Genomic DNA, 12,211 nt, shown 5'->3' with positions numbered 1-12,211 from the left:
TTTCCTTTCAAAAAGTCTTGTGGGAGGTCATTCCAAACCAGTTTGGCCATAATTAGCTAATTTGTTTAGGGCCCAACAAAACAGGTCATCACTAGATCCTGGGTGTGAGGTTTTTCTTGATTAAATAGCAGCTGCAGGGGCAACCATGATCATGGTGAAGGTAGACGGGCTCGTTAAACCTTTCCCTCTACTGTAGTCTGATTTGGGGAGCCATGTGGCCCCATTCCCAAGAGGGTTGTGACATTGGCATCAGTTGCTTCTCCCCCCCACCCCCGGCCTACTACTGTTATTTGATCAAAGTAAAAACAAATGCACAAAGCCAAACTATGCAATGAAGACCTAGTTGGACCTAAAGAGAAACCAAATCTCTGTCTTTCAGTACTGGTCTGATGTTGTCATAAATCTATCTAATTGCTGGGAGAGCTTGAAATGCACTGGAGCACTTGCAGTATTTTGTGTGAGTGCAGTAGCACCTTTAAGACAGACTGGTTTTAAGAGGGCATAACCAGCTTAAGCTCTGCAAAGTATGTCACCATGTACATGGTATTGGGATAGACTGCCTACAGCTTTACATTATTAAGCTGCAAAGAAATAATGCTTCATGTCTCCTTTATTTGGAATGTGGGGACTGGTTCAAAACCAGAACTCATAAGGAATTATTATTTTGAATGATTTAAGGTATTTATCATGCTGTCAGAAGTTGTATAATTTTGGTGCTTTTTTATGAGTCCCAGATGAACCAAAATAAACTTTGTAAAGGTATCTGATGGCTTCAGTCATGGGTCCTGTAGACCAGGGATTCTCAATGTTGGGTCCCCAGATGTTATTGGACTTCAACTCCCATAATCCCCAACCAAAGGCCACTGGGGTTGGGGAATATGGGAGTTGAAGACCAATAATCTGGGGACCCAATGTTGAGAATCCCTTCTGTAGATTAATGGGAACATACTGGCTGTGCAGTGGAGTAGCCGTTCATCTCCTTCCAGCTGTAAATAAACCAGCAGTTCATTATTTGGCAAAGGTGTAGTTAATCTGGACTAAGTTTCTGTTGTCTGGGAGTATTGGAGGTCAACTAGAACCATGGATAAGGATGTGTGCCTTAGTTATGCATTAGTGATGGGACATGTCATTACACTTATTAATTGGTGCTTATGGATATAAAATGTCATGATTCTATCCATTCAAGTTGAGTGATTCCCCTAGGAGGCAGGCGCTCTAGGCGCCCTTCTCTGTGTCAGTGTGTGTGTGTTTGTATTCATGATGCTTACCTGGTCAGTTTTGTTTATTAGTTTATTTCTCCATGTAAATGTCATTAAACATCAGCATAATACATTTTTCATCAGCAGTTTCCAATGTGTACTCCACACAAGTTGTGCAAGAGGAAAACGGCTTAAAAATTCATCCCAGCAATCCTCATTTACTTTTAATTTACTTACACTTACACACACACACACACACACACACACACACACACACACCCTCAGGGCAAACAAGCTGAAGGTATCCATCATAACATGTAGCCATAGCTACAACTATCTCTGATCCTGCATGTAGAATGGCATCCACACTGGAACAGATGTGAGTGACTTCATTTGCAAAACTTTTAGCAAAGGGGTCACTGTAGGCTACTGGATGGACTACCACTTCCCTGTGATGGCCAGATTCTAACAGGCCTCTCACCATCCAAAAAGCTCTATTGGCCAGCACTGAGCAAATGTGATGGCACTGGAGGGTGTGTTTGCACTCTTAACCTCGGCTAAGATCCAAGCTGTGGCACTGGATTTAGTGCCGCAGTAGCACCGGGATCCATGGGGATCCTGGCGGTTCTCACAGTTGCTTAAGCCTGGGCTTGGCTGCTCGTGAGACAGTCTCATTTTCTCACTTTTTTATTCCCCCCAGGTTCTCAGTAAATTTGGGAGCCACTTGGACTATCCAGTTTGGGAAAGGGCTTCTTCATATCTACAGCCCAAGTCATTTCCCCGTAAAAAATAAATGTTGATGTGTTTTGATGATGTGCTTTCCCGCTAATCCTCATACATGTGCCTCTTCCCCTGGGTTGGATCTGCAGTAGGGTCGTATGTGTGTGTGCATATATTTCCAAAATGACCAAATTATGACAGCATTGCTGTCTTGCAATGAAAGAGTAACAGAAACAGCAGCTCATTTTCACAAAGGTTTATCAGAATGGTTTCTACTTACTGCTTGGAGAGAATCTTCTGAACTCTTTTAAAATCTGCAGCTGTATGTACTCTACTAATCCCTTTTGATAGGATGCTGAATTAGGTCAAATGGTTCTGATAGGGCTTTTAAGAAATGCCACACCAACTCTTGACAAAGTAAGCTGGAGCTACAGAAATATCTGCTAGCTTGTAAAGATAGGGGTAGGAGCTGGGAGGAGGCTCTTTGTCATTGTGTTTACTTAGCTCTTCATTTTTGCATCCTTTGGAATGTGTCTGTCTTTGTATCATTTCCTTTGTTTAAATCCTTTCAGTTTTCCTTAACCTTTGCATCTGTTGCATATTTGTCTGCATTGCAAAATTAAGTTGTGTACAGCTCTTTTGTCACATTCTGACCTAGAGTGTTGTGGCTTGCGGCTGCTGTGCATTAAAAGAAACCTATTTTTAAAAAATAAGCTCAAAGTAATGCCTTGAAGTAAAATTTAGCACATTCTGAAAGCAAATGTTAGACCCATGGATTATGTGAGTCCTCTTTGATTGGTTCTGGGCCCTTTGGATTGACTGTTTTGTCAGGGTAAATTTTTATATATTGTGTTTCTGTTTTTCATGTCCTCCAATATTACAACCACTATCCTCCAGTTAAACCATTCATTCATGTTGTTTGCTTATCATCCCTACATTTGACACCATTCACATTCAGGATGACTTCTTGTTTAAATATCCAGCATGGAATTAAATTAATAGTGTGCTCCCTGCATTACAAATGGTTGCATTTACGTTTTTCTGCTTTGTTGAAAAATTCCCTGATTTTTCTATTTTGCTTCCATTTTGTTGCTTCTTGTTATTTGCTTGCAAATCCAAAACAAAGGCAAGCCAGGTAAGTAATGCTTTTGCCAACTTTGGCACCTGCGTATTGGTTTTTCCTTTCCATTCCCCCTTCCCCTTTTGCTTCTGTGTATTTGCTGTATCCTCATAAGAACTGAAAGATGGTGATAGTATTGAAATATAAAGATTTCTAGTAACAGGATTCATTGTCCTCTCTTCACTCAGATTGACTGTCAAAATGGGGTTTGCAACCAGTATTTCTGTTCACAGTGTTTCAGTGTTTTATGAAGTATCTGCAATGGCAATGGTGCATTATAAAAATTGTAGATAGGAACTGTTTCATTCAGGGCCAGTTTCACATCATCTTCATGGCCACATTCCCACAAATAAGACATGGAAGAAACAGTTATATCCTTCAAATCCTATAAGGCATTTTTCTTACTCCACAGTAAGATGTGCGAGCTCCAGATATGAAGTCAACTCATTCATTGCACTATAAGCAATCCCATTTCTGGCTACTCCAAGAGTGTGAAAAAATACGTGCAGGTTAAATATGCATCCATTTCCCCCACTTTGGCATAATGTCCAAAGTTGCTCATTGAAACATCAAAGGGGGACTTTTTACACAGAAAGTTGGTCAAGAATGGGAGGTTCAGGTATCTTTCATGCTTATCTTGGGGCAGGGAGAAGGGACATGGTTGAAGCTGTGAAGACTCCAATAAAGTCAGGGTTGTGGGAGGCAGTTGTGGGCTTTTAGACATGGAGATACAGTATTATGTAAAGAGGACTGAGAACAACAGATAAAATAATGGGTTTCAGACTGAAGAAGCTTCATCATTGCATGTGTAGAAAAAATTCCAGTGTATGGAAAATGAAAGGAAATGGCTTCTAGAGCTCTGACAACCTTATAAATGCTAACTAAGGTACTATTTTTGCTAGTTTCCACTGAGAGAGAGAGAGGGGAACTTTTGACAAGATCATTATGTACAAATGTCTGGCATATTAGTGCTTCGCTGCATATGAGGGCTCTTCAGTTCCTCTCTTCCAGGAGCAGTCTTTCCAAAAGCTTCCCCCCTCCCCCTCCTAACACTGGAGGCATTCTAAAGTGACATCCTGTGAGGCACAAGATAGAACCCGAATATACCTTTTGAAGACTTATTTAGGGAGAACACCATAACTTGCTGGTGGCTTATAATCAGTTGAGTATACTTACAAAAAGATTTGTATCTGGGATAGTTGCTCAGTAATTGCTTGCTGATTCCAGCCACATGGCCTAGAAGTTAATGGGGTGGGGGAGGAGGGTGTCAGATGTCCCTTTCACTCTACTCAACCCCCATTTAGAAATAGCTGATCTAGCGAATCCTGTAACAATCAAGGCTGAAATAGAGCCTCCTGGTTGTCTTCCAGTAATCTTCTCCTGGGACATATAGCAAAGACCTCCCCATTAATATTTAGGGGATGAATAGCACTCTGTTTTTGTTTAATTTGATAGTGTTGATATAAAATCCACATTTGATGATGATGATGATGTGGATTTCACGTTGGTAAATTGCAGTTGGGTTGGTTTGTTTTTTTTTTAAAGCATGTGGTAAGATAGTAATTTGGCAGGGAAATGTAAATATTTTCTGTACAATTGAGGATTAGATCAATATGACTGCTGAAAGGGTCTTGGTAAATAGCATTATGGTAAGGAATTGTTTGCTAATTTCTCAATTCTTTCCTTACCACATATAGAAAATTAAGTTATAATTAATCCCACTCCTCCAATTTCCAAATCTAAAATCCAGGTGATGTTGTTACTCCAGTGAGGCAATGCATTGCTTCGATGTATTTCACACTCAAGTCTTTCTAGCAGTGGTTTTCCTCACTGAAATTAATCCATAGTGGCATCTGTGTAAGCCTGCTTGCTATTTCTAGTGCTCTGCACAAGAACATCTGAGTAGACAAACTTTGTGACTATTGGTATTGAATTCAGCTGAATGTTTGTTCATTGTTTTTGACTGTGTAGTACTAGAAGAGAAACCTGTGTGTGTGTGTGTGTGTGTGTGTGTGAGAGAGAGAGAGAGAGAGAGAGAGAGAGAGAGAGAGAGAGAGAGAGAGTAACAAGTTCTGTAACTATTGCTCAGAATATGCAAAAGTGGTAGGCAGAGGTCAAGCCATGTTGGCTCAGTTCACCAGCCAGATAAAAATATTTTACTTGTCAGATGGTTCCTCAAGCTATGTTTGTACATTACTCATCAGGACTTTTTTCACTCGTCAGGTGTCATCTTTTACTCATCACAAACTAGTAAACTAGTGGATTTCCTAAGGGGGCTTACATCCCAGTAAACTCTTTAGGGGTAGGCTGTAAGAAATTACACATCACAATGTTCCAGCATCTCTTGTCATAGTTTCTTCGAGTGGCATCAGACACTAGAGAGAGCACTGAAAAATGGATGAATGCATAATTTGTGAATTCTTTTACACTGCATTATTTAATGTCTGAATTATTTAATTTCTTCCACTGGGAGGCACACAAATTCCAGCTCTGGGTCTAGCTTGCATATTTCATTCAAGGGAGATGTGCAAGTTGAGACCTAAGACATTACGTTGTAAGCATGAGAATGGGGATTGCAAGACACCTGCATGTTCAGCTTGTGGCATTTTTATATAATGTCACAAGTGGAAGCTCATGGAAACCATGTACAGTACATGCTTCAGAAGCAGAGACAGTTTGTGTGTGTCCTCCATGCAAGTAATAAAGAAGCACCAGTAGGCTGAATGTTGTGTTTGTTTTTAGTCTTGGAAAACAGTGGATTTAATGTTCAGTATCTCCACTGTATAACTGAGTAGATTATGCCTAGAGGTGGCGAACAACTCCATTATTCATTATACAATATGGGCTGCTTCATGTTTCATATTAAACATGTTTGCCAATGTGTATATTATACAGATTCACTGATAAGGGGACTGAGTTTTGCTGTAGTTCTCAGATGAATGTACACTTGATAACAATCCAGGTTTGTTAATACTGTATGAAGTCAGACCTATAGAATTGTATGATCAAATTGTATAGACTTTTTAAATCTGTTCTTGGTGGCTAGAGGTGGGATTTGTTCGCTTGTTTTGAGGAACTCTTAAAAATGGGGACACACATCTAACTTTGTGTTTGCCACTTCCATGCACTTGGAATAATCTAAATTAATCAGGTCTAGTGCTAGGTTTCTGACTGCTGCTGACTTCACGTGAGCTTATCTTTCATATATAGGAATCCTAATTTTCCTGCATTAATAACTAGTTATGTGCATGGAGGTGCGGTTCGACACCAGTGGGGGGTCTCCCTTTAAGGACCGTGTGTGTGTGTGTGTGTCGCACTTACCCCTCCTGCCGCTTTCCCCCCACTGGTGCTCCATTAAAAAAAACATTTTAGGGGCAACAGTGTTCCTCCCTAACACCCCTGCCCCCTTTGTTGCCTGGAAATACAGGAAGTACGGGCTCTGTGTGTGCATCCAGCTGTAGTTTGTGGTGGATTATCAAACTCATATGGGCTCTGTGTGTGCCTATGCCCTGCGTACGTCGCGTGCACACATCACGCAACGTGTGGCGTGTGCGCGACGGTGATCACACGCGCAGTCCATACTTCCTGTATTTCCGGGCAACAATGGGGGCAGGGGCGGCAGGGAGGAACTCTGCCACCTTGAAAACATTTTTTTAAAACGGAGCGCCGGCAGTGGGAAAGTGGTGGGAGGGGTAAGTGCAAACCCCCCACCCTTAAAGGGAGACCCCCCCCCCACTGGCGTCGAACTTCAAACCGGCACCAGCATGAACCGGTTTGCAGGCCTCTTGCATGGCCTTCGGACCAGTTTGTGCACATCCCTATTAATAACTGTACTGCCCTTAATGAGGGAAGTCACTGGCATTAGTTTAAGCACTGGAAGAGAAAGGTGTTCCTGTGCAGAAGCTTTTCCTTTGCACTTAGTGCCTTCTGTATAAAAGAGGAGAAGCCAAACTACATTTTTTCCACTCGATTTAGAATGTATTGGTATCAAGAAACACGGTAACACTTTATCATAGAACAATGCATGTAAAATAAATTCTGGCTAGGCAGTCTTCTCCCTACAAGTTTATGCCCTTGCTTTTACAGGGTCTCATGCAAATGCTTAATATCCTGTATAAAGCACACTAGAAGATACTAATTTATTGCTCTTACTAATGTTTCTTCTATCATTGTTTCCACAGAGGATGAGCAGAGGGAAAAATCTATGTCTCATCACACAGTCCAGCAGCTCATTATAGAAAAAGAGCAAGCATTAGCAGACCTGAACTCTGTGGAAAAATCACTAGCAGATCTCTTTAGAAGATATGAAAAAATGAAAGAAGTCCTTGAAGGCTTCAGGAAGGTAAGCCACTGTGAATAAATAGTTGTAAGCTTGTGCCGCAGTCCAGAGGACCATGGTATTTGGATTTCTCACACCTATAGCCGTCTGCATTTATTTCAGTGGAGGGGCCTGATTTGTCCACCTACATCCCCACCCTCTTACCTGCCTTTCTATGAAGATCAGTTTGGCTACAGTTACATTCTTATTTAGGGAATGTTGGATGTGAAATTGCATGGCCCATTTGTCAGACCTCTGTCCCACATCAGATCTTCTGAAATTTATTTTATTATATTGTTGTTATAAATTCCATTAAAAAGAGCAGTGCCAAGTACAATATGGCTAGATTAAGCTATACAGCAAGCATAATAAAACAAACACACACACCCAATAATATGAACAGTTCAGAAAGAAGAAAGAAGCATTCATTTTTAGTTTGAGCTTAGACTACATTCGGTATTTCAGATCTAACATTTTCTATTGCCTGTACTTATTTCAAGTCTAAATAATCTGAGCACAAATACCAGTGTTCCAAATAATCTCCTCCGCTCTTGAATGTTAGACCTGCTTCAGGAACTGCAGCAAATCCAGGAACATCACATAACCCACTTTGATCTACTAGTGCAAAGAGGTTACCTTGATCTCCCTTTTCCCTATGAAAGGATCTGGTCCAAGCTTGCTCACTGCTTTTGAATGCACTTGTCCTTGTTGACTATATACTGCCTTTAGTCTCCGCTGTCCAAAAGCTTGCATTTAAACCATGTCAAGTGATTCTCTCTGTAAAAGATCTTCTGTATGAGTCAGAAGTCTCCTATTCAGGGTTTTTGCGATTCCATGAGTTTTTGAGAGCAGCTGTAAAAGAACCAATGAATGTGCGTGCTCTATATCTGAAGTAGTAATTTCTGTGGAATAGGACTGTTGGAGAAAAGGAAAATTAGACGGCACTACAATCTAAATGCTATGGTAAATTATGTACAGGTCTGTGCTTCCTGTTTGTTATCTGTGCATTCAGGAATGTGATGCTATGTCAGTTGAAATTATAGGGTTTGACTGCAACAAAAATCATTAAAATAACTGTAAACTCATTCACTAACTTTCTGCTCACTTTCTTTATTCTTTTTCCATGTAAGAATGAAGAAGTATTAAAAAAATGTGCACAAGAATATTTATCACGAGTAAAAAAAGAGGAACAGAGATACCAAGCCCTCAAAATTCATGCAGAAGAAAAACTGGACAGGTATATTGGGGGAAGGGTTCTGGAGTTCCCAAAGGCACTGATTCTCTAGTCCTTTCTTGAAGTTAGAAACTAATCAAGGCTAATTTTGTGCCAAGAAAAGCTGACTTTGAGAATTGTAAAAACTTGTATTCTTTCCAGAAAAGTGCTATGTTAAACATAGAATTGTTTTTTTAAAAACTGTCCTTTAAGCTAATTCACTTATATTTGCCTAGATCAAATTAATTATTCTGCTGTTTATAAGGAAGGGCAAAGAACTGCATAAGCTCTTGAATCCCTGACCAGAACCTCTGCAGATCCTGCTCAGTTAGCCCTCCTTGCTGCTACTCCAGCAGTTCTCCCTGTATGCTTGGAAGATCTGTCTTCATTGCCTTAGGAGCTGGAAATCTGCTTTTTCAAAATGTTGACTCAGCTTATCACTGTTGCATGCCCATAGCCTTGCTAGTAATGAACTCTGAATGTAATCATCATCACCATGCATGGCATATGCAAATATGTTTCTCAAACATACACTCATGGAAGCACTTTTTCCAATTACAAATGCCTTGGCTGAAATTACTTAGCCTAGCAGCAGTTTCTTGCTCAGAAGGCAAACAAATGCCTTGGCTGAGATTACTTACCCTAGCAGCACCTTCCTGCTTAACCTTTCAGGGCACATTCCAACAGGCACTTTCCCCACAAGTTTGTCTTAATAGCCGACACCAAAACAAGACAAGCTCTTCTTTGCATTTACTCTAGCAACCTCTATTTCCACAGAGCCAATGCTGAAATTGCACAAGTCCGTGGTAAGGCTCAGCAAGAACAAGCAGCATACCAGGCCAGTCTCCGTAAAGAGCAGCTGAAAGTGGATGCATTGGAAAGAACACTGGAACAAAAGGTTAGCGCCACTGCGAATTCTGATACGAATCTACTTGTAGAGGGAGCAATGGGCAATATCCAGACCAGTTCTAGTTATGACTAGCACCATTGAAATCAGTGAGGCAAACTAGTCGTGATTAGCTTGTCTCAGTAATTTCAAAGGGACTCCGTCATGATTAACATGGTCTGGATATTGCCCACCATGTCTGGGTATCTGTGAGTATGAAAGCAGAGTGGCAGTTGTTTCCCTGAACAAATCCAGAACAGGACAATGAAGATTTATTCCCTTGATTTGATTTGTGAAGTAAATGATTTATAACTACAGGTCATTATCTAAGAGTTGAGGGGTTGACCTCTGTGAGAGCTGGATAGCGTTCACTGGAGCACAATGTTGGGCTTATCAACATTTACAAAAACAAAAAACTATGATATATATACTAGCATCTTATAGCACAACAGGACATTGAACTCCAAATTAATGAATCCCAAATAGCTGCCATCTCCTAGTTTCCTGTTAAAATTGGTCTGCATGAATGACACCATGTGAAGGCCGACTATAATAGTCTCTATGAATGCCATGTGAAGATGGACTGTAGTAGCCTTCTTTTTCTGGTTGGGCCACACAGCTGCCATAACAGCTGGACTGTATACACAGTATATAACTTCATGTATCCAAACTGCGACTTCCCCATTTCCCAAGGACCTGTGCTGAGCACAGCAAAGCTTATCATTAATTTTAAAAAAGAAGAGTTCTCTCCTTTCAATCTTTAGATAAAAAGGGATAATAGTACAGGCTGTGCCTTGTTATTGACAAATGGGCAGAGTACCCCTCTGAACTGACTTGCTCAAAGCTTTCTTAAGTTCTAGAAAGTTCCAGACATATGGCAGGTACTGAATGAAGTCGCACTTCAGACTGACTGACAGGGTTGATAAAATCGATGATTTAAAAATAAATAAATCAGATTTTTAAATACAGTTCATAAAGAACCTAGGTCAATGATATACATCAATATTAATCATAACATAATTTCGTTATATGAACATGTTAACAGCAGTATATGGGGATGAGAGATGACAGACCTGATCAGTCCTATTCTGCAGGTGGTGCAGCGCGTGCGCGCGCACACACACACACACACACACACAGAGTCAAATCCTTGCTCCCCACCAAGTGCAAAGACAATGAATGAATAGAGAATTGGGTGGAGAGGTAGATCTGAGTAAGGAGGAGGAGGGTGATTATAAATGCACGGGATGGGGAGGGGAATAGGAAGTGAAACCAAAAGTGAGCAGAACATATTCATGCATGCCCTGAGGAAACTTTTTCTGAGGGTATCCTCCATTGTAGAAGGCCATAGAGAGACCAAATTTGGGAGTATTTTAATGAAGTTCCTGTACCTGTGGGTAAGAAAGGCATGTATGTGAATGGCAAACAGTGCAACAACAAAAATGCAAGACCTGGTTGCCCGAATGAAACAGCATTATGAGAAGTGTGTACCTACTTTCCAAAAATGAAACCTACATCTATATTAGATAAGAAGAATGTATGTTTATAGAAAATGATGATTAAATAGAATCTTCCTGACTAGTAATTTAACTTGTGGTTTAAATCATTACAATTGAGTCCTTCTGTGAAGCAATTTAAATCATGATTTAAATCAATTTGATTTAAATCAAATCAGCCCTGTTGACTGAAAGTCCTTTGTGGGGTTGAAGGGCACCATTACTATAGCAACACTGATGGCTGCTACTGCTCTGGCTCTGGCACAAAGGTTGGGTCCTCACACTATTGCAAGCATACAGTTATACCCTCACAGTGCTGGAACTGTATCACTAATGCTGTCAGCTCCTCCCTTGGTGCAGTGACTTTTAGAAGTGATCAAATCGTTACAACAAAAAATGGAGTCAACGTTGTTTTCTCCCTTTCTTTTAGATGTAAGGAAGCCTACTCGAAATGTACATGAAAGTTTGCATTAACCAATATTCATTATCTCTTTTTAACAGAATAAAGAAATAGAAGAATTGACAAAGATTTGTGATGAACTGATTGCCAAAATGGGGAAAAGCTAACTTTTAACCAAAATCCTGGATTTCAGCCTTGAGTGCAATATGACCATTGGCACACTGGTGTCCACATATTAATGTGGACAGGATCTATTTTCACTTTTTTGTATGCACTACTGTATTTTCCCCCTCCTTAATAATGTTGATTTGATTGTATGCAGTACTAAGAAGACTATCAGAATTCCTTGCTATCGTTTGCAATTTTTTTCCTAGTATAATTCATAGCAAGTTGGTCTCAAAAGTTCCTGTATCAGGGAGATTTGTCAAGTTCTTTAATACATTACAAGTTGCTCATCCTAGCCTTCCCTTTGTACATGAGTTCCCATGTTGGGTGTCTTTTTTGGATTTAATATAAACATGTATTACTTGCATGGGGACTCTTGCCTTAAGGAGTGTAAATTTGATCTGCATTTGATGATTTCTAAAATAAACTGAAAACTTGAAAAACTTAAATCCATCTCTCTTCAGTTCTTTACTATAAATAGATACATTTCTTCTTCCACCTTGGAAGTAAGTGTGGCTTCAGTTTACTACATTAGTACTTGTTTTACACCAAATTCTAGATCCTGAGTGGAGAGAGATACCACTAGGAATGTCAGCAAAGTCCTCTGAACTCAAGCTCAGAAAAGACTACTTGTAGCTTGGGAAAATCATCCCCTCAGAAAAGGATGGGCAAACTTCCCAAGCTCTGAGAATTC

The 12,211-nt window shown here is 40.2% G+C and overlaps 1 protein-coding gene across 15 annotated transcripts in view; it reads left to right on the top strand.

The window, feature by feature from the left end:
• TACC2 (transforming acidic coiled-coil containing protein 2) overlaps window positions 1-11,966 on the top strand; it is a 272,500-nt gene extending 260,534 nt beyond the window's left edge. For all 15 annotated transcript variants that reach the window (XM_053309046.1, XM_053309047.1, XM_053309040.1 and 12 more), the window contains 4 exons: window positions 7,221-7,381; window positions 8,488-8,594; window positions 9,348-9,468; window positions 11,454-11,966. In XM_053309046.1, coding sequence (XP_053165021.1) covers window positions 7,221-7,381; window positions 8,488-8,594; window positions 9,348-9,468; window positions 11,454-11,519 — 455 coding nt within the window. In that variant the 3' untranslated portion in view covers window positions 11,520-11,966. The remainder of the gene's footprint in view (window positions 1-7,220; window positions 7,382-8,487; window positions 8,595-9,347; window positions 9,469-11,453) is intronic.
• Window positions 11,967-12,211: the final 245 nt, after the last annotated feature.

Source organism: Hemicordylus capensis, chromosome 3, assembly GCF_027244095.1.
Source record: "Hemicordylus capensis ecotype Gifberg chromosome 3, rHemCap1.1.pri, whole genome shotgun sequence".
NCBI lineage: Eukaryota > Metazoa > Chordata > Lepidosauria > Squamata > Cordylidae > Hemicordylus > Hemicordylus capensis.
The sequence above is the reverse complement of the archived record's forward strand: the minus strand, read 5'-3'. Positions and strand labels throughout refer to the sequence as shown.